This window comes from Siphateles boraxobius, unplaced genomic scaffold (genome assembly GCF_051911475.1).
Source record: "Siphateles boraxobius isolate OS27281-9 unplaced genomic scaffold, OSU_SipBor_1 120, whole genome shotgun sequence".
Classification (NCBI taxonomy): Eukaryota; Metazoa; Chordata; class Actinopteri; order Cypriniformes; family Leuciscidae; genus Siphateles; species Siphateles boraxobius.
Window position 1 is genome coordinate 2921524 of NW_027508723.1, and position 21386 is coordinate 2942909.

General features: G+C 36.5%; 1 protein-coding gene and 1 long non-coding RNA gene across 9 annotated transcripts in view; both read left to right on the forward strand.

Annotated features, from left to right (window-relative positions):
* mtmr4 (myotubularin related protein 4) overlaps positions 1 to 21386 on the forward strand; it is a 94813-nt gene that overhangs the window by 34562 nt on the left and 38865 nt on the right. For all 6 annotated transcript variants that reach the window (XM_077222459.1, XM_077222467.1, XM_077222462.1 and 3 more), the window contains one exon: positions 8779 to 8868. In XM_077222459.1, coding sequence (XP_077078574.1) covers positions 8779 to 8868 — 90 coding nt within the window. The remainder of the gene's footprint in view (positions 1 to 8778; positions 8869 to 21386) is intronic.
* Positions 14834 to 18672, forward strand: LOC143732404 (uncharacterized). Of its 3 annotated transcripts, XR_013201104.1 has the most exons (7): positions 14834 to 15112; positions 15398 to 15538; positions 15832 to 15874; positions 16058 to 16126; positions 17132 to 17233; positions 17312 to 17439; positions 18587 to 18672. It is a non-coding gene; the product is annotated as an uncharacterized LOC143732404 (long non-coding RNA). The 3 variants fall into 3 exon arrangements; XR_013201106.1 differs by lacking the exon at positions 14834 to 15112 and having other exon boundaries at positions 15346 to 15538; positions 17135 to 17233; XR_013201105.1 differs by lacking the exons at positions 14834 to 15112; positions 17312 to 17439 and having other exon boundaries at positions 15346 to 15538.

The window sequence follows — 21386 nt, forward strand, 5'->3', positions numbered from 1 at the left end:
TTATATTTTATTTTACTTCAGCTTTTTTTAAATTATGATTTTCACTAGTTTTAGTTAACAATTGACTGGGACTGAAATACCCAGCATTCTTGAAATACGTTGTCTGAACGTTTGGTTTGCGTTGTTAGAATGTTTTCTAGCCTCAACGTTCTAGACAGATGCTAAAAATATCACGTCTCCTCCTACTTTCTGCTCTAGTCGTCACTTCGTACGTTTGGGTTCTGCTTGCGTTTTCGTCTCAGTTTTGGCCTCGTTCCCGGTCCTATTTCTGTCCTATAACTTGTTTAAGAAGGAGTCTGTGTTTCTCACTGCAGCGTTTGAAGATCCCTGTGTCACTGAGCTTTTTATAGCACGTCTGCAGCCGAGGCTCTTTAGGAGAGTAAAATCTTCTCGTTAAGGCCGTCCTGTGTCTGTTTAAGGACGTATGGGTGTATGACTAAACCACAATGATGTCTCCATCTTTTACCAGAATGCAAACGCAGCAGAACTGATCCGTCGGCTTATTGATAAAGAAAAGATATACGTTGAGGATGGAAAACGTGATGAATTGCTCATGGGATTCACTGAGTGATGGATTGAAAAGTCAAGCCCTTCAGAAAGATTGATCTTAAATCTATCACCCCCCTCTCTCTCTCTCTCTCTCTCTCTTTTCTCATTTCAGTTCTGTAATTTATTGCTCTTGTCTGGCGCCTCCACATCCAAACGTCACCGCAATAGCTTGGAATTTATTTGCTGCAGGTTGACGTAACTATAGGATATTTCATTGCAACTTTTGATTTTCAATGCATGTCTCTAGGTCAGGGCTGCACCGTTAATTAAAATGAATCACAATATGGCTATTACCAAATTGCAAAACCTGCAATTTAGTTAAAAAAATAGATGTTGCATGTTTTAGAGTAAAGCGCAGCACTGTGTTCATTTACACGTGAGCAGCTCATTATCCTGCTCAACATGAACTCCATCTGCATCTGAATAGAGTTATTTTAACCCTTCTGTTGTTCCTTGTCAAATATTCACACTAGTGAACTCACTCGAGGCCCACAGAGAAGGAAATGAATAGTTGAAGTAAAGTCGTTATTTTTGGGGGGTTTTGCGCAAAAAGTATTCTCGTCGCTTGATAATCTTAAGATTGAGCCACTGTAGTCACTTGGACTATTTTAACGATGTCTCTAATAATTTTTCGGGGAACAAGTGTCAATCCCTTAGAAGTCTATGGAGGAGTGATCCAGCTCTCAGATTTCATCAAAAATATCTTAATTTGTGTCCCGAAGATGAACGAAGGTCTTACGGGGTTGAACAACATGAGGGAGAGTAATTACTGACAGAATTTAAATTTTTGGGTGAACTATCCCTTTAAGTCTGCTGTTTAAAACAAATAAAGAACCAATGTAGGAGAATGGTTATAATGCGCAAACAGCCGGAAACCATTCGTGCAGTGTGCGCATGTCATCTTTTCCGATTTGAAGCTTGTGACATATAAACGTGCACATCAACCTTATCACTTGATTAGCGTTCACTAGGTTCAGATTCAGAAGCAAAAATTGTGCATGTAAACATAAATGAATGACGTTCTTCCTCTGTCAGCCTCACGTTGGTTCCAGTATGATTTCACCTTCAAGGGTGTTTCTATGGGCCGATCTCTGGCTCGTTGCCTGTCGACTGCAACTCTCAGAGAGTTTCTGCTGGCTCCACGCCTCAGGACACGGAAACAATGGCTTTCCATTCATCCGCTTAATGGAGAAAGTGCTGGATAATTTACATGGGATAAAGGGGGCGGCTGAAGAGTGAAGAGATTTCTTTGGCTAATACAAGAGCTCTGCAGTCATTCATTTCTCTTAACTGACAGAACTTTTTCCTATCTATTCTCAATCCCAGCCAAAAACACACTTAGACTCCGTTGCAAAATCTAGTGTACTATGATGTCAACATGCTGCCTACGGAGGTGCACTCATAGTTCAAACAGTAGACCGCGTAATTATGCTTTCTTCCAAGATCACTTATTTTGCCATCTTTGCATGTATAGTATCTGGAGAAGATAGTCCCATAATTCATTGCAATGAGCTTGGTTGGAAAAACCATCCATGATGGTGACCGAAGTAAGAGAAATGTTGGTATAAATGTAATTATAAGCAATGTAGCTGCAGACAAAATATTAATTCGCACTGTAAAGCAATTCTTCGAAATGTAAATTAAAATCAAGTATGTTTTACAAGAAAATACTATATCAGTCTTTTTAATTCCAAATTTCATGTGCAATTCAATGTTACAGTTTCTTTGTAATTATTTGTAAAATTTACTAGCAGTTTCTAAAGTAAATCCTTCATTTATTTTCAGTGTACATATATTTTCAGTTTATTTAATATATGTAATATTAATGATATTTTGTCTGAAATGGGTTCTGTGTGAGTTTGTATTTTGAGTGTCCGCTCGTCATGCAACTCTTCTTTAGCCACCTTACACTAATGAGGATATACAGCACAGAATTAGCAGCAGACAGTCACTAATTATATTAGCTTTTGACATTAGTGCAAACTGTACTTTGATGCCTTGCAAACGAAGAGCATTTAAAGCGTTTTTCTTGTTGAAGGCTTTAAACATGACACAAGTCAAGTCTATCTATTTACTTAATCATTTTTTTTTTTACCTTCAGTAGTTTTCATCACATTTCCAGCAGAATGCTCGTTCATACGCAGGTTTCCAGTCTCACTGGAGGAACATTTTTCTGTGTCATCTTGATTTTTGCAGGAACGCACAGATGGAATCTGCACATTGAACCATTTCTGAGTCGCCAGCAGTTCTGCTTCCATTTCTCCTTTTTTTTTTTACTCCTCTCTCTCTTTTTACACATTGTGTCCAAACGTAAACTTCCTTCAAATGGATAGGTAGACAGACACATGGATTGATGGATGGATTGATGGATGGATGGATGGATGGATGGAACGATAGAGGGATGGCTGTATAGAGGGATGGCTGTATAGAGGGATGGCTGTATAGAGGGATGGCTGTATAGATGGATAGAACAATAGATGGATGGAACGATAGAGGGATGGAACGATAGAGGGATGGAACGATAGATGGATGGCTTTATAGATGGAACGATAGAGGGATGGCTGTATAAATGGTTGGAACGATAGATGGATGGAATTGGAAAGATAGAAGGATGGATGGAACAATGGAACGATAGAGGGATGGCTGTATAAATGGTTGGAACGATAGATGGATGGAATTGGAATGATAGAAGGATGGATGGAACAATGGAAGGATAGAGGGATGGCTGTATAGAGGGATGGCTGTATAGAGGGATGAACAATAGAGGGATGGAACGATAGAGGGATGGAACGATAGATGGATGGCTTTATAGATGGAACGATAGAGGGATGGCTGTATGGAACGATAGATGGATGAATGGAACAATGGAACGATAGAGGGATGGCTGTATAAATGGTTGGAACGATAGATGGATGGAATTGGAATGATAGAAGGATGGATGGAACAATGGAAGGATAGAGGGATGGCTGTATAGAGGGATGGCTGTATAGAGGGATGGAACGATAGAGGGATGGAACGATAGAGGGATGGAACGATAGAGGGATGGAACGATAGATGGATGGCTGTATGGAACGATAGAAGGATGAATGGAACAATGGAACGATAGAGGGATGGCTGTATAAATGGTTGGAACGATAGATGGATGGAATTGGAATGATAGATGGGTGGATGGAACAATAGATGGATGACTGTATAGATGGAACGAAAGATGGATGGCTTTATAGATGGAACGATAGAGGGATGGAACGATAGATGGATGGCTTTATAGATGGAACGATAGAGGGATGGAACGATAGATGGATGGCTTTATAGATGGAACGATAGATGGATGGAACGATAGATGGTTGGAACGATATATGGATGGAATTGGGATGATAGATGGATGGAACAACAATCCATCTATCGTTCCAATTCCATCCATCTATTGTTCCGTTCCATCCATCTATCGATGAAACGATGGATGGATGAATGGAACGATAGATATACAGTATATCTATAGAGATGATAGACTTTTATTATGCAATGTTTTATCATTTTAATAATACATATAATGTTATATGTAATTCTTCAGTCTTTGTCTTGTGAAACAGCTCTAAAGAATTGTATTATTTTTTTCACTTTGAATATACTGTAGATAGATACAGAAATATTGTAAGATGACCGATGGCAGTTCAGTTCTCGTGTGAACATCATGATCTCTGTGTCTTCACCACAACTATCAAACAGTGCTGCCATAGCAACATGCCACCGCCTGCCCCGTGGAATTGTGGGAGTAAACCCATTGGGATTCTGGGAGTGTGGCATGTTAATACAGCTGTGTGAGGCAAGCACTGATTCACATTCAGCAGGAGCGAGGAGGAGATTTATTCAACACACACACACACACACACACACACACACACACACACACAACTTTTTCATGTTTGTTTCTAAATGTGCATTTAAATAATCTTGATACATTCTCATTTGTTAATTACAAAAATCAAAGCAATGTGAAACATGAAACTTCTATGAGCAAAATGTCAGGAAAAAGCCCCACCTCTGCCTTGTTTACGTGGAAAACACGATATAAAATCATAAACGTTACATTTTAAACGCTGTCAGATTCTGCTAGTTGTTATTTTGTAACATTCTGAAACTGTAGCAGCTGAAGCTGAATAACGTTGCTTTAAATCATGATCTTTGTGTGCAGTTCCTCTATCTCGTCATCACGTGTGTGTGTGTGTGTGTGTGTGTGTGTGTGTGTGTGTGTGTGTGTGTGTGTGTGTGACAGGTGTTGGCATCTCCTGTCACTCTGTACATCGGGAACATCCTCTCCGCCTTCATCATTCAGAGCAATAGTTCACACAGCGTATAAATGCAGTCATGTGACTGGAGTAAGGAACAGACACGCATTCAATCCTTTAACTAGATGTTGTTGCTGTAGGTTTAAGGCTGATTTGTCTTAAAGGGATAGTTCACTTTGAAATTAATTTTTGGTATGTTTTAGCTTACCTCAAGGGCATCCAAGATGTAGGTGTCTTTGTTTCCGCGGTAGTTTCAATTTTGATATTTTTAGGTCAAACCGTTCTTGTCTGTCAGTCATATAATGCAGGTCTATGGTCACCACCTCAATTAAACATGATTTAATGCCTCTTAAATGTAAGTACACATTGATGGCCTAAGACACGAAACGAGCAGTTTGTGTGAAAATAATATTTATTTATTTATTATTTATATATAATATTATATCGTTTTTACGTATTTATACGTAATTTATATCGTTTTTACCTCTTGCAACCACAGCCACGTCCAAGTGATCTCTCGCGCGTGTATGTCACTGTGAAGATGTAAACATATTTATTCATATCGAAATTTGCCATTCGTCTTCCATTGCGATTTCCTGTGTATCTAAATATGTTTAGATCTTCACAGTGATAGGTAACACTCGGTGTAAATAATGAGTGACTTACACGCGCGAGAGATCACTTCCGGCGCTTGCGCAGACCTAAGCGCCCGCGCCCTCAGATCACTCGGATGTGGCTGTGGTTACAAGAGGTAAAAACGATATAAACACTGTTAGTTTCACACAAACCGCTAGTTTCGTGTCTTAGGCCATCAATGTGTTTTGTGAATATTGCAGCATTTATTATAAATCATTTATCAGTGCACATCATTGTTTTAAATTCATGTGCCTCAATCTTTAATCAAAATATCTCATCTCTTCTCTGATGATGAGGGCGGTGCAACCTGTCACTCACACGAGATCAGCCAATAGCAATCCCCAACCATCCAATCAATTCCTTAGACAAAATCAAGCCCCGCCCACATTTGTTCTTGTTTCACTCTGATATACGCCACAACAGGGATGAAAAGATTACTGCAACTTCCGTTTCATGCAGACTTTAAACGTTTAAGTATTGGTTACTAAAACTGTTGTGTGTAATGTTTAAAAGCCTGATTGAATCTGTCCAGTCTCTCTATTTTGAGTGTGTGTGTGTGTGTGTGTGTGGGTGCGCGCGTGCGTGCGTGCCACGGCACAGCTGGCTCGGCTGCTATTGTGCCAGTTGGGTTACAATTTAGAGACTCTTTCTCTCTCTCACTCTCTCTCTCACACACACACACACACACACACACACACTTACAGAGGTGTCCTCTGTCCATCTGTCTGTGGTAGACGAGGTGTGTGACTGCGGGACGTCGTAGACGGAGTGTGTGTCTGGGTCATTTGCTCTTTGTCTCTCCCTTCTGATAACCTAAACACACACCAAAACCTTCCCAGAAACATGCAATCATACTTCAGGAACAAGGTATGAAAGGTGTAACTTTGCTACCATACTGGAGTATAACTTTGAGGAATCTGTACTTGTCTTGTTACATTTACAAGGTGAAAATAATGCTTTACTCAATTACACTTTCATGTTGACTTCATAGTATGTAATGTCATGTGACTTCAGTCCTTTCTCAATTATCTAACAGTAAAAATAGCATTTTTCTTTATTCTAATGTGACTTTGAAAAGCACGGGTTAGTAAGTAACAGAACATTCATTTTTTTAGGGAACTATCCCTATCAGACAGACATTTAAAAAAAATGTATTATACGCAAAAAAATATTGCATGCAAATTATGATTATTAGTCTAAAAGTCACTAAATTCAAATGCCAAACCACTGTAAATATAATCTGCTGAAAGTATTCAGGATGTTGCTTTACTTTAACAGTAAGAACAATTTTTGCCTCAAAATTACTCAAATTAGAAAGTCTCTCTACTACCTCTAGTTTTTAAAAGTCAATTAAATGATAATATTTTAAATTTCACAATGTTAAAATATAGATAATTATATATATTTTTTACAGTGGGTACTTAATTTAATTAAATAAAATGTTTGAGACAGTATCTGGACATTTAAATTATGAATAGTCATGGCTAAGATGCTGTTTAATATATGAATCGCACATAATATATGAAATTGTTTGACATGTTAAATAGATTTCAATCCAGTTCAAATCAACTTAGTAACTTTTTTTGTTGCTAAATCGTACTTTACATATGCCCTCCTCGGCAGTCACTTTTGCATTAAAGTACTTTCTTAAATAAAGCTCCTAGTCTTATTGTGCATGTTCTGAAGTTTTCTGAATCATGTACAAATGCAGTTGTCTGAATGCTAATGTTTGTCTTCTCTTCGTAACTCCTCCGTCCAGTGACCAGGCGCTGATGTGCTCGAAACATTCTCCAGCTGAAGCTCATTTCACTTGGCTGTAAACTGTAACATGTCCTGCGTGGCAATTTATTCCCAAACGGCAGAAATGAAACTTGCAGAAAACTGTTAACCTGCATTTTCTAGTTCAGAGCAAAAGTCTTCAGTTGTTTCTCACGCTGTAATTTGTTATCTGGACCATTCTTAATTTCTTCTGGAAACAGTCTTGTTTTGATTGTTGCACGTTGTTGTTGTTGTGTGTGTGTGTGTGTGTGTGTGGGGGTTTATTTCTTCCCCGCATCTGATGGTCTTTCACCTCGTCCTGTGATGTTAACGGCGGCTCAAGGTCTTTAGATCAATGTTTAATCCACTCTAGATGCCGGTGATCACGTACTCTGTGAAGAGCCATTTCTGACGCACCTGAAGCTTGAATATTGTGCGAAATGAGCTGGTTTAGTCGAAGGACATAGTCCTGTGTGTGTGTGTGTGTGTGTGTTTCCATTCGAATAAACAGCATCAAGTGCTTTATTTACTACAGATTTTTGTATTATGTGTTGAAATTTATAATAAAAAATCTTTATTATAATAATAATAAATAAATAATAATTTGTTATGAGAAGCGTTTGTATCGCTGTTGCCAAAAAGGAAAGAAGCTGTGGTTTTCTGCCAAATAAAAGCTTGATGGTTAACATTTGAAAATAAAGATGTTAAGACATAAATATTATTTTGATTTTGTAATTCTAGTTAAATTAGATTTTTTTTGATTATTAAATAATTTTAGTTTTTTTGATTGATTTTTCAATTTTATTTTTAATATTGTAATTTCTTATTTGCAAATATAGTTTTAATAAAAAATAAATATATTTATAAAAAAATATAGAATTTTATAAAAAAATATTTATTTTATATTTTTTGCAAATATATTTTACAAGTAATTTCTTATTTGCTGAATAGTTTTAATAATAATAATGAATAACAATAATAATCAGATTTTTTTGTGCATCTGTATTCCGTACAAACAATCATAGTAAATCTGGAGCTCTTTTTTTGCCTTTTAAATCAAAATGGCAGACTTTACTAGAAAAATAGATTTTTCTCATACATGTCATATGAACAATTATTCAGTAATTGCTCATAACTCACGCTGATACACATTGAATATGGTTGATGTTTTTCTCTGATGACAGCTGTTATGGTTGTCTGTCATCTCTTACTAATAGGTAATTTGTCCTGCACTCGCACCGTCAGTCATGCGTCTCAGGTTGATTGTATTTTCTGACCGGAGCAGAACGGATACGTCACTGCTGTAAATGTCAGATAAGAGACACAGGTTTCCACTGTCAATATGTGTGCATGAGGAAGTTGATCTCATTACACAAGTTAGACACAGACATGTTTAAATGACACCATCATGTGACCCACTATGTTCATATCTCATGCAGTTCATGCACATTTGCATTCATGCATTACGTTTGTGTGCATTCATGTGATTTGAAACTGTTTGTTTTATGAAGTTGATATCTATTAATGTGTGTGTTGTGTGTGTTTTCAGGGTGAGGAGGGACCGCCCAGCCTGGAGTATATTCAGGCCCGGGACCTGTTCCCCCAGAAAGAGCTGGTCAAAGAAGACGACGCTCTACAGGTCAGTTTCACTCACCAGACACGAGTTTCACCTCATGTCCTTCTCTAAATTATATATTTGAAAAATGATTCAGGATTAATAATAATAAAATCACTCTATAATGATTATAATAACTAGATACAATTGTTAGGTATAATAATGAATTTTAATAATAATTATTAGAGATGTACAGATACTACATTTCTCTGCCGATACAGATAGCCGATTATTCAGAATTATATCTGCCCATGGCGATTATTCAGAATTATATCAGTCCATACCGATTATTCAGAATTACATCTGTCCATGGCGATTATTCAGAATTATATCAGTCCATACCGATTATTCAGAATTATATCTGCCCATGGCGATTATTCAGAATTATATCAGTCCATACCGATTATTCAGAATTATATCTGTCCATGGCGATTATTCAGAATTATATCTGTCCATGCCGATTATTCAGAATTATATCAGTCCATACCGATTATTCAGAATTATATCAGTCCATACCGATTATTCAGAATTATATCAGTCCATACCGATTATTCAGAATTATATCAGTCCATACCGATTATTCAGAATTATATCTGCCCATGGCGATTATTCAGAATTATATCTGCCCATGGCGATTATTCAGAATTATATCAGTCCATACCGATTATTCAGAATTATATCTGCCCATACCGATTATTCAGAATTATATCAGTCCATACCGATTATTCAGAATTATATCTGCCCATGGCGATTATTCAGAATTATATCTGCCCATGGCGATTATTCAGAATTATATCTGCCCATGGCGATTATTCAGAATTATATCAGTCCATACCGATTATTCAGAATTATATCTGCCCATGGCGATTATTCAGAATTATATCTGCCCATGGCGATTATTCAGAATTATATCTGCCCATGGCGATTATTCAGAATTATATTTGCCCATGGCGATTATTCAGAATTATATCAGTCCATACCGATTATTCAGAATTATATCTGCCCATACCGATTATTCAGAATTATATCTGCCCATGGCGATTATTCAGAATTATATCAGTCCATACCGATTATTCAGAATTATATCTGCCCATGGCGATTATTCAGAATTATATCAGTCCATACCGATTATTCAGAATTATAATTGTCCATACCGATTATTTAGATCTTGCCGATTATTGAGAATTATATCTGTCCATGCCAATTATTCAGATCGTGCCGATTATTCAGAATTATATCTGTCCATGGCGATTATTCAGAATTATATCAGTCCATACCGATTATTCAGAATTATAATTGTCCATACCGATTATTTAGATCTTGCCGATTATTGAGAATTATATCTGTCCATGCCAATTATTCAGATCGTGCCGATTATTGAGAATTATATCGGTCCATGCCGATTATTCAGAGTTATTTCTGCCCGTACCGATTATTCAGAGTTATTTCTGCCCCTACCGATTATTCAGAATTTTATCTGCCCATTCCAGTAGTTTAGTTTACAGCATTAGCTGGGAAAGGGTTTTGTTTCCTTAAGAAAATCACAGGAAACCCTCTCATTTGGTACATTACTATAATATTAGAGGTTAAAATTGACAAAGAGTCCAAACTATTATATTTGCATGCTATTTGATTTCAGATATAATAATTACTCTAAAATAAAAACTGAAAACTATGTATACAACTCCGTTGCACATAAGCTAGTTTTCATAAACGCTTGTATTCATGACAAATTTATTCAAACATACATGTATAATTAACAGTAAATAAGCTAACTAATGAACTGTGAACATTGGAGAACCTTCCTGAGGTAAATGTAATGTTAAGTGTCAATGTTGAAACACATTACATTAGAAATGATACATTTCTGTAAGTTAAACTGTATCTTTCAACAAACCCTTTGATGTTCATGCATGTTTGTTCATGCTATAACTTGTAATAAAGTGGAACAAAAGACTTGAGGCACTACAGCGATCTGCCATGTCACATTTAAGAGCATCAAAACACCATTTATTGTATGAATTTTGTGATAAAATGGACAAAATTTAAAAGCGGTTTCTAATTGCTTCTTTTATCGGCTTATACAGATTATCGGCCGATACATCGGTGCATCTCTAATAATTATTCTTTATAATAATAATAATAATGATAATAATTTATATTTAAATATAAATATATTTTTAAATTTATAAATATAATAATCTTATAAGTGGGCCAACACACCTCAGACTACAAAGGAAATATCAGTGTAAAGGAAATGAAATGAGAGCTCTAGAACGGTTGGGGAGATGGTGAATAACACATGTGGTGGAGGTGAAAAGAGTGAAATAAATCAAAAGGACGAAGCAATGACACCATGCAGGAGGGACAAGCAGAGACGAGACATGGGAACAAGAGCTGGAGAACTTGACATTGCCTCTTATTCAATGACTTTGCACAAACCTGCCAGTCTAAATGCAGATGAAGGACTCTCGGCATATGTTCCTGGTCTTTCTGTGATCGATTCATCAGTGCACATTAATGTAAGGTTGATGTTTGTGCGTGTAAAACTTGCTACCACAGTTTTGGACTGTCGTAAGGAAAACAATCCCTTAGACTTTGGACTGGACATCTTTTGACCATGGCAACCATCAAAAACACCCTAGCAACAGCATTGCAATCACCCTCAACCCCATAGCGTCGTGAGATGAGTTTTGCACCTCTTACAGTACACTTACTTAAAATAACTTGCTCAAAAGCACAATGGTGGGACTTTAATATTTTTTAATTTATATTAGTTTATTTTAATATTTTTTTGTATTATTATTATTTATTTATTTTTTATTTTTTCAAACCAGTTTTTCCAGTAATGTGCTCAATCACAATGGTGGGACTTTTAGATTTTTATAATATTTTTAAATTATTTTATTAAATATTTATTTTTGTGTATCAAACCATGTTTTTCAGTAACATGCTCAAAATCACTATTGTGGAACTTTTCACTTTTATTTTATATCATTTTATTTATTTATATTGTCCCTCATTCCTTCATTACACACATGTTAATGTAAATGGCTCATAACCTTCCAAAACATGCTACAGGTTTGACTTTATTTTTTTTATGTTTTTTTTTATGAATATCTTGGGTCAAATTGAAGCAGCTTGTCTGACACACTTTCTTATTTCCGTTGTTCCTGCTGGAGGGAATGGATTGTGCTGTACTGGTTAATATCCCCAGATACACAAATAATTTATGATTCACTGCATGTGCAGTGCTTAATGTCTCCCTGATGATTTATACTTAAACGATAACAATACTTGAATATTCAGTATCTGCAATACATGTACTTTTTCTTTTTGCAATTTAAATCCGATTTGTGGCTAGGTCTTGTTTTTAACCCCTTGTTGTTGCTAAATTATGACATGTTTGCAAGTTGTCAGTAATTGTAAGTTTTCAGGCAGAACATCAGTGGTTTTGATAGTCAAGATGCATTTAAAAATGAATTAAGAGAATGAAAAATGATCCCACATGTTTCTTCATTTTCTGTATTATATCTGCCGATTATTCAGAATTATTTCTGCCCATACCAGTAGTTTGATTATCTTAAGGCGAGACACTACAGGTGAATAGGGTAATTTTTTTAACTATCAGATATCACCATGAAACTTTGCCAGTTGATTACCTACATTAATATTAGAAAAAAATGTATTACAAGTTTTCTGTAATTTAATGTTTAAATATGCAAATGAGGCATTGTCTAATTAAATATGCGCTATTTTGCATATATTTTAAAAAACGAAATCTGAGTATTGGACAAAGCCAGGTTCAAGATTATTTTTTCATTGTGTTTACATATTAGATGGGGAAAAAATTACAGAGGGATTTATGGATATATACTTTTGTTATCCTGTAAATCAGAATATACTGCCAATAGCATTAAAAAGGTGATTTTCGCCATGTTTTTTGGACTAAAATGCTATATAAATCAGGCTAGGAATAATATATTTACAAATCCCTCTGTAAATGTCTGCATAATATAACTAGGTACAAGACTGGGAAGTTTGGTGTATATAGGTGCTACTGAACTGGAGATTTCGGACTTGGAGTGAGAGAGAACAGTCATTTTGAGAAAACAGGCTTTAAAGATTTAGCATCAGCCAATGAGATTGCACATTTAGAGTAAAATCCCCCCTTTTACTTTCACGATTGGTTGCTGATAAAAAGGAAATGACCATATTTGGATCCGGCAGTATTGTACAGGAGAGAGATAGCTTTCTAACGGTGTGTGTGATGACAGGGTGCAGATCGCGATCGCGGAGCAGAGGGATGATTTATAACTACAACTTTTGATGAATTTATGAGAAATCTACAGACGCAAACGGACAACGCGTAGTAAAATCAAGACCTAAATGTGTATTTTGGACTTTTTTTCACCACAAGTCTGAAAGAAGACGTTATTGAAGACAAATATCCCAAAATCTCAAAATTGACCAGTGAAAAAAAAACGATGTTTTTGCCTGCCGTGTCTCGCCTGAAGGAAACAAAACACTTTCCCAACTAATGCTGTAAACTACCGGAAACCCTCTCATTTGCTACATTGCTATAATATTAGAGGTTAAAATTGACAAAAGAGTCCAAACCATTATATTCGCAAGCCATTTAATTTCAGATATAAAAATTACTCGAATAAAAAACTGAAAAGTATGTATTAGTGTTGGGTGATATGCTCCATTTTCATATCGTCCAATCGTCCGCCTGTGAGATCGGCGATACACGATATTATCGTGAGGGGGCGGGGCTTACTTATTTGATTATTAACTTGATTATTTACTCATTAATTTGCTTGTTTTATTACTTCATTTTATACGAGAATATTTGTCTATTTTGCTAGCAAAGGTGGAGTGTTTATTACTAGGCTACATCAGGTTATTTCCCGGTACAGTGAGGTAAAAAAAAGATCCTAATCATTTGTGTATCTGACTCGAGTATTTCAACATGTCAGCGGGAAATTTACGGACACACACGATGCTCTCATGCCGTTACAGATGCAGCATTTTGACCGTACTTCTGCACGAGATGAAAGCACGTTTTAATAATTTCTAAGGTCAAGAAAGAGTCGGAGTTTTCGATCTATGTCCTCCTACCAGTGCTCTCTCTGTCTGGATGCACTTCACATATGCGCACCTCAATAAGCCCGAAGAACGCGTGTGTTTTAAATGCGGGAGAAATCAGAGTAAGGGGCAGAAATCTGGCTAAGTCGATCGGTTTATACTTAAACTTATGACTCGACTCTGATAAAGGAAAACAGGTTAATGCGTTTACATGACCACATGCATTGTCAGTTTATTCAGAATAATCGTGTTAGAGCGTGCCTGTAAACGCGCTCATTAACAAAGTGAAAGTAAAAACTGACTGAGCTTTCGGCTGTTGCTGCATTAACGCCACGTTCTCTCAGAGACGACGATGGGATATAACGGTATAGCGACTATCTTAATTTACTGGCTTAATATTTATCTTGTGGGACTATATGATGACAGTGAAAAAATTACAAGAATATTTCTTGTTAAACAAGTGTTTGAAGCTGCTTTTGATTTTCACAGATGGCAGAGTTTTGCTGTGTTTGTGAACTAAAGACTGGCTTATATAATTTTAGTGATATTATTATTATTAATATTTAGTAATTGTATTGTTTTTTTTGTCTTATTAGTGTCTTTAAACTTTTTGTTAATGTGCTATGGAAACAAAATAGGCTACTGACGACGATCAACGATGCCGATTTCTTCTTGGATCTGTAGGCTATAAGATATGCCTGCGTCCGTTAAAACAAGCACTCTTGACAATTTGTGAATGGATCACCTTGCAATTCAATGTTGATGTGGGATGTAGGCCTAGTTTTTTATTCTGTTTTAAAAACATTTTCTTAGAGGAGTCCATACGCGTGTGTCGGTGTTGTCGCAAGTGTTAGGCAAGTGATGTCGTTATGAATTTAGGCAAGGCAAATTAATTGTAGTTCCTAATATTAATTTAATAACAATACTACACAGTAAAATCGCCAGTGTAAAAATTCCAGTGTTAAAAGTTATAAATTCCTAAAGAGTTAAATTAACAATCTACAATGTTAAAAAGTACTCCTCTTCAGTGTAATTACAGGGTGCTACGTAGTGTAATTTTATTTTTACACTGAAAGTGCAAAAAACCGCGCCGAATTATATTGACTCCGCCCCTCGATGACTGCTGCTGCTGCCTCGCAAGACGACAACGCCATTTTATCTTCATGCGACCGAGACGGTAGGTTGAATTGCTTTTCTCTTTCTAAAATTAAATAGTAAATGCATTTATTAACATTTTTAGTAAACTATGGTGGTGAACACATTTAGAAATGAGTAATTGCGCGTTTTTGTATGGATTAAGGAAGCTCGTCAAGTTCATGAGATGCAGAGATGTACAGAAGAAAAAAGTAGAAAACATTTCTCATTCCGATTTAATTCAAACTTTTAAAATACATTTGTTGGAATGTGCTTACAATTTGTTATGTATATATATTTAGCTTCTTTCATTTTGGTTTGTTGACAGCCTTCATGAAAGTAAGCATTCCCGCCTCCAGTCGCGCCGAGGCCTGGGTTTACGACGAGCCTGGCACTGAAGCTGATGAGGAGGTCTGAAGCAGCACTATTTGGGCTTTTTTTCTGCGCAGATGAGAGAATTCTTAAAATGGTAATACATTTTATATATTTGTTTTGTGTGTATAAAAGTAGCTGTGTTATACATTAAAACGTTAACCATTCCGTTTTCGTGACGCATGCGCATTATTAACGCAGTCAATGTTTAACGTTAAGTGTGAATGACATAACTTAATCTCTATGTTACTTGTTCTTAGCAGCACTGAATATCATGTCGTCATATCTGCGTCAAGACACAAACTTCCTACCATCAAGTTTTTTTTTTTATGACAGTTAAATTCAAACATTGTAAAAGTGAGCTAATCTATAAATCCGTCTGTCTTCCAGTTCAGTTTACAGGTATTTGCGTGAGCACTGGCAGAGCATACAGGTACTTTAGCTTGAAATCAGTCTTTATCAATTCATACTGCATGTTATTATAAATGATGTACTAACTATTTATCTGTCTGTATTTTATTAATATGAATCTGTATTTTCTGTTCACATTATAAATAACATTAACAAATTATGGGTCAAATAAATTCTAAACAACATGTCTTTAAATCGAATGAAGGAAACTCCTCTTATGAGATTGCAACAGAAGTGAAGAAAGCAACAGAATGCTTAAGATTAATCCATAATTGTGAGTATCATTAGCCTATATTTTATTCTATGTGCAGTACAAATTTTAATACATGACAAATGAACATGAAAAATCTAAACCTAACTGGGCAACCACACAATGCCTTTGTTCAGACCTGGAATTTACATGTGTCGTTGGTGATTGATTTGTCTTGATTGTCAAAATGGCATAGTGATTGATGTGTCATCATGAATTGTGTAAATTCAAGATATTAAACTGCAAAAAGTTAAAGGGTTAGTTGACCCAAAAGTGTAAAATTGTCTTTTCTCACCCTCATGTCATTCCAAACCCGGAAAGACTTTCGTTCATCTTCGAAACTCAAATGAATGTATTTTAAATCTGAGTGACTTCTGTCCCTCCATTGACAGTCCACGCAACTACCATTTTGACGCTTCAAAAAGGTCATAAATGGTTCATAAAACTAACCTATATGAATTGAGCGGTTTAGTCCAAGTTTTCTGAAGAGACTCGATCGCTTTGTGATAAATAGATTGAATTTAGACTTTTATTCACATATAAACATTAATCAAAAAACATAAACAGAAGAAAAATTAAATTTGGACTAAACTGCTTGGTTCATATGGATTAGTTTTAAGATGTCTTTATGAACTTTTAAAAGCGTCAAAGTGGTAGTTGCGTAGCTGTCAGTGGAGGGACAGAAAGCTCTCAGATTTCATCAAAAAGATCTTCATTTGTGTTTCAAAGACAAAAGAAAGTCTTGCGGGTTTGGAACGACATGAGGGTGAGTAAATTACAGAATTAAAATTTTTGGGTGAACTAACCCTCTATTAAAAGAATGTGGCCTAGACCTCATCAGAACAATCGAATCTCAATGCGTCTTGGGGGCGTTTACACCTGTACTTCGAGTTGTTCACTTGTGCATCACCCAAGATGAATGTTAATGCCAGGTGTGAACGGCACTACTCTGCCCGGCACTGAGAGAGATTGGGTTGTCATTATGCTATGTAACTGTTGATGTTTTTTTGTTTTTTGATTTTTGGTTAGAAGACCTCAACTAAGTTCCTGGAAAGGCTTCTCCCAAGAGCTTCAAGGACCTGATTGACTCTGCAGAATCTGTTGTGAAAGATGATGAAACTGATGATTCAGGTTAGACTATAATTCAGAATAAGATTATCTATATGCGCACATGCATTTTTTGCTGAAGTTGTCACATCTGTAATTTAGAATGGGGAAGCGATCTTGCATCAATTTGTCTCCTCCTTGATTTGATTCCACCATCACCACAAGGCTGCAAGAGACCTGGAAAGATGTGCTCATATCAAGCTGAAAAACACCTGGTTGTCTTCAAAAAGGTAAATTTGGGCATTTCTGTCACTATTTACATTACATTTATTCATTTAGCAGACGCTTTTATCCAAAGCGACTTACAAATGAGAACAATACAGAAGCAGTTAAACTAACAGTAGGACATAGAGGGAATGCATTAACGTCACTTTCCCGCCGGAACACGCCCCCTCAGCCGGACTGAGTGGCAGAAGAGCAGCTGCGTGACTGGATTTAATAGGGGAAACTGCGAAAACGCAAGTAAAACAAACGATTATCAGTTTAAACTAAAGATTGGACTCAATATAGTGTTCCTTACAACTTACTAAAGATCCAGTGAGCCATGGATATTGACATGCAGCCAGGAATCGTGTTTCCTGACATTTATATGTGCCTGATTTCGACACCAGGGAAATACATGCAGCAAATTTGCCTGTGAATGCTTTATATAAATACAAAATAGGCAGGTCTAAATCCAGGTGATCACTTATATCAATGTTATATATATCATCATATCGTCTAGACTTAAAACTTGTATAGTTTTTTTGTCAGTGTTTATTTAAAAATGTCAAATTATACAGAATATACAGTGGTAAATATTTGATTGATGAGTTGTCACTGCAATATATAACAATACAATATATAGAGAATGATTTTACCACTAAATCCAGCATATTGACACAAAAAGGATAACTGCAAATCCACCTTTCGCTGCCTGGAGTCCAGTTGTTTCTATGAATTGCACCGATCTATTTGCTTCTCTGTTCTGTAGCTTTAGGTAGTCTGTAAAAATATACCTCATATTTCTTGTCAAATCTAGTTGTACAGTCAGTCTCAAAGCTCTTTCCCGTTTTAGACGCGTTTTGTGTGTTTTTCCGCAGCATTCACACTGAAAACCAATGCTGCCGCTCAGTCTTTCTGCCACTCAGTGAGCGGAACAGCAGTGACTTCCGCTTACTGTGACGTCATGCGCATTCCCTCTATACGTAAGTGCTATAACCCCTCTCATTTTAATTTTAGTGCAGTTTTTTTTTATTTTTTTTTATATATAATAGAAGAGAAGAGAATTTATTGTCTGCCTCAAAATATTGCCATTTGGGTTGACTGTATTGTGGAAAACTATAAAGACGGCCAATTGGAGAGCTGACTTTGATTTGTTATTTTTGTCTTTGGCAGAGACCAGCATACAAAAACACCTTGATTGCATTGAACCGACCACACAGCATACCTGCTCGCTGCCGGTGGCAATAAACTCAAATACTACTACTGCATTCATGGATGGTACACAACTGTCGACAAGTAGTTTTCTGCAATCTTGTTCAAATCTACCTGTCATATTTGTTCATGTCTTGGCAAATTAGATGATGTTATGCTTTTTTAATTTATTTTTATTTTTTTGCTTTTTCTTTGCAACTCCTCATGAATGTGATAATTTGACCTTTTCACATCTGGCATATGTTTTAAAGGAGCCACTTTGCCCATTTGTTGAATAAACTTTGGATTTGTACATCTGTCTGAAGACTCTTGATTTTATGTCTGATCTTGTACATTAACACTATAATAATGTAAATTGTTTTTGCACTGAACAGAATACTTTATAAATGACACTTATAGTGTAATCCAATGGATTTAAATCAACACCAGGGGTGTTAAAACCCCATGGTGTAAAAATTGTAAGTGTAACACTTGACACTCGCAGTGTAATTTTTCTACACTGTACGGTGCTATATTAACACTGTAAATTCAACACTACGAACAGTGTACTTTTTACTCTAGATAGAGTGGGACCATATATGATCCGGAGTAGTGTTAAAATTAACACTTTAAGTGTTAATTTGACACTGCGTTTTTTACTGTGTAGCTTTATAATAATAATAATAATAATTTAATACGTTCATGGTAAAACGAGCCGATATCGTCAAAGGCATCTGCCATCGGCGAAATCTCAGACTATCGTCGATACACGATACTATCGTCTATCGGCACAACCCTAGTATGTATACAACTCATTTAAAAATGAATTAAAAGAGAATGAAAAATGACCCCACATGTTTCTGTATTTGGTGACATTACAGTCTCTCATGCAGTTTTAATGCAAGCGTGATTTTTAATGGGGTTTAATTATCTGTCCTTAAAGATGATCACATGCATCCAGTTGCATCCTGATAACAATGGCATGCATCTGTGCTCATAAATGTTGTATATTGTGTCCTTCCTCCACAACCAGATAGAGGAACAATGACTGTTTTTGGCAAAAGATAAAATACAGCTGTCGCTAATGCAAGCATCCTCCCTTCTTTGTTTATTTGGACTTTAAGCGATGTGTGTTTGGAGCAGTTCTCCGTCACGTGGGTTGTCAGACTCTCTCTGTGAAGACCTGTGGTACGAGTCGTTCTCCCAGCGCTCGCCTGATCCCTTTGAAGCAACACTGCTTTCATGACTCGTTGTGTGTCACTCGGTTGACGTGCAGCTCCATGAAATAGGGATGTGATTTTCCCATTTATCAGCAGAACACACCAGCGCTGACCGATAGCACCATGCTTTATATCTCCGTTCACATTCTTCATGTTTCTAGCATTCCTAAAGTCCACTTGTGGACACTGGAGTACGAGTATAAAATTGCCTATAAATATCTCTTAAATACGAGCTGTTACATCAGCGGCTGGTGTAAATCTGAGTATAATGACTGAAAGATGGATGTGATATGACTGTATATTCTCCTGACATGCTGTTATCAGTCACATGGTCGTTTATTATCTTCTTGAAGGTCGAGACACTCGCATTCTTACACAAATAGAGCAGTTTGAATGACATTGCACGCATACTCATAACCTTAATAATAGGCTTGATTTCATTCACAAGGATTTGATTGAAAGCATCGTTGAGTTATTAATATGTAGTTGTAGACATGTCGGCTCTCTAGGTCAAGTCATTTCAGAGAGCAAGTTATTGTATTTTGATGAAAGATGGAATAAAATGCAATAAGCATGCGCTTTGATTTTAGGTGCATTCACATCTTTAGTATGTCTTTCCTGTCTGTATTAGCATGCATCACATTTGTACATCTTGTCCAGATGTCTTTCTAGGCAAGGTCATCTTTCGCGGTCTGTGTCCCCTGAGTAGGACAGACTGTGAATGAACCTGACGTGTAGAGAGATGTTTGTGTCATTCAACATTTTGTGTCATTCAAACTAATATATTTAGTATTTATAACTATATACATATGCATGATTTTACTTTCAGAGAGCTGACATTTCTGTATTTAGTTCCTTTTTTTTATTGATTTCATGTAATATTCTAATTTTCTGCGATTTTGAATTTGGGTTTTTCATACGTTGTAAGCCATAATCATCAAAATTATTACTTTTGCACGATATTCAAATTTTTCGATTTTCACCTGTGTGTGGAGATATATATATATATGACTCATTCCAGAATTGCGGGTACATTTCAAGTAGAGAAAGAAAAGTAGAGAAAGTTTTCTGTTAAACTTTTTTATTTTCATAGAATGCACTTTAAATTCAACATTTTCATTATTTGCTGATCTTAAACTTGTAAGATTTAAAATATTAATACTGAACATCAATGTACTAACAGAAAAATCCATCAATTCTGTTATAGACAAATTGGGTTGACGATGACAGAGTTGACGATGACGGGGTTTGACGATGGCGGGGTTTGACGATGACGGGGTTGACGATGACGGGGGTTGGCGATGACGGGGTTTGACGATGACGGGGTTGACGATGACGGGGTTGACGATGACGGGGTTTGACGATGACGGGGTTGACGATGACGGGTTTGACGATGACGGGGTTTGACGATGACGGGGTTGACGATGACGGGGTTGACGATGGCGGGGTTGACGATGACGGGGTTTGACGATGACGGGGTTGACGATGACGGGGTTGACGATGACGGGGTTGACGATGGCGGGGTTGACGATGGCGGGGTTGACTATGACGGGGTTGACGAT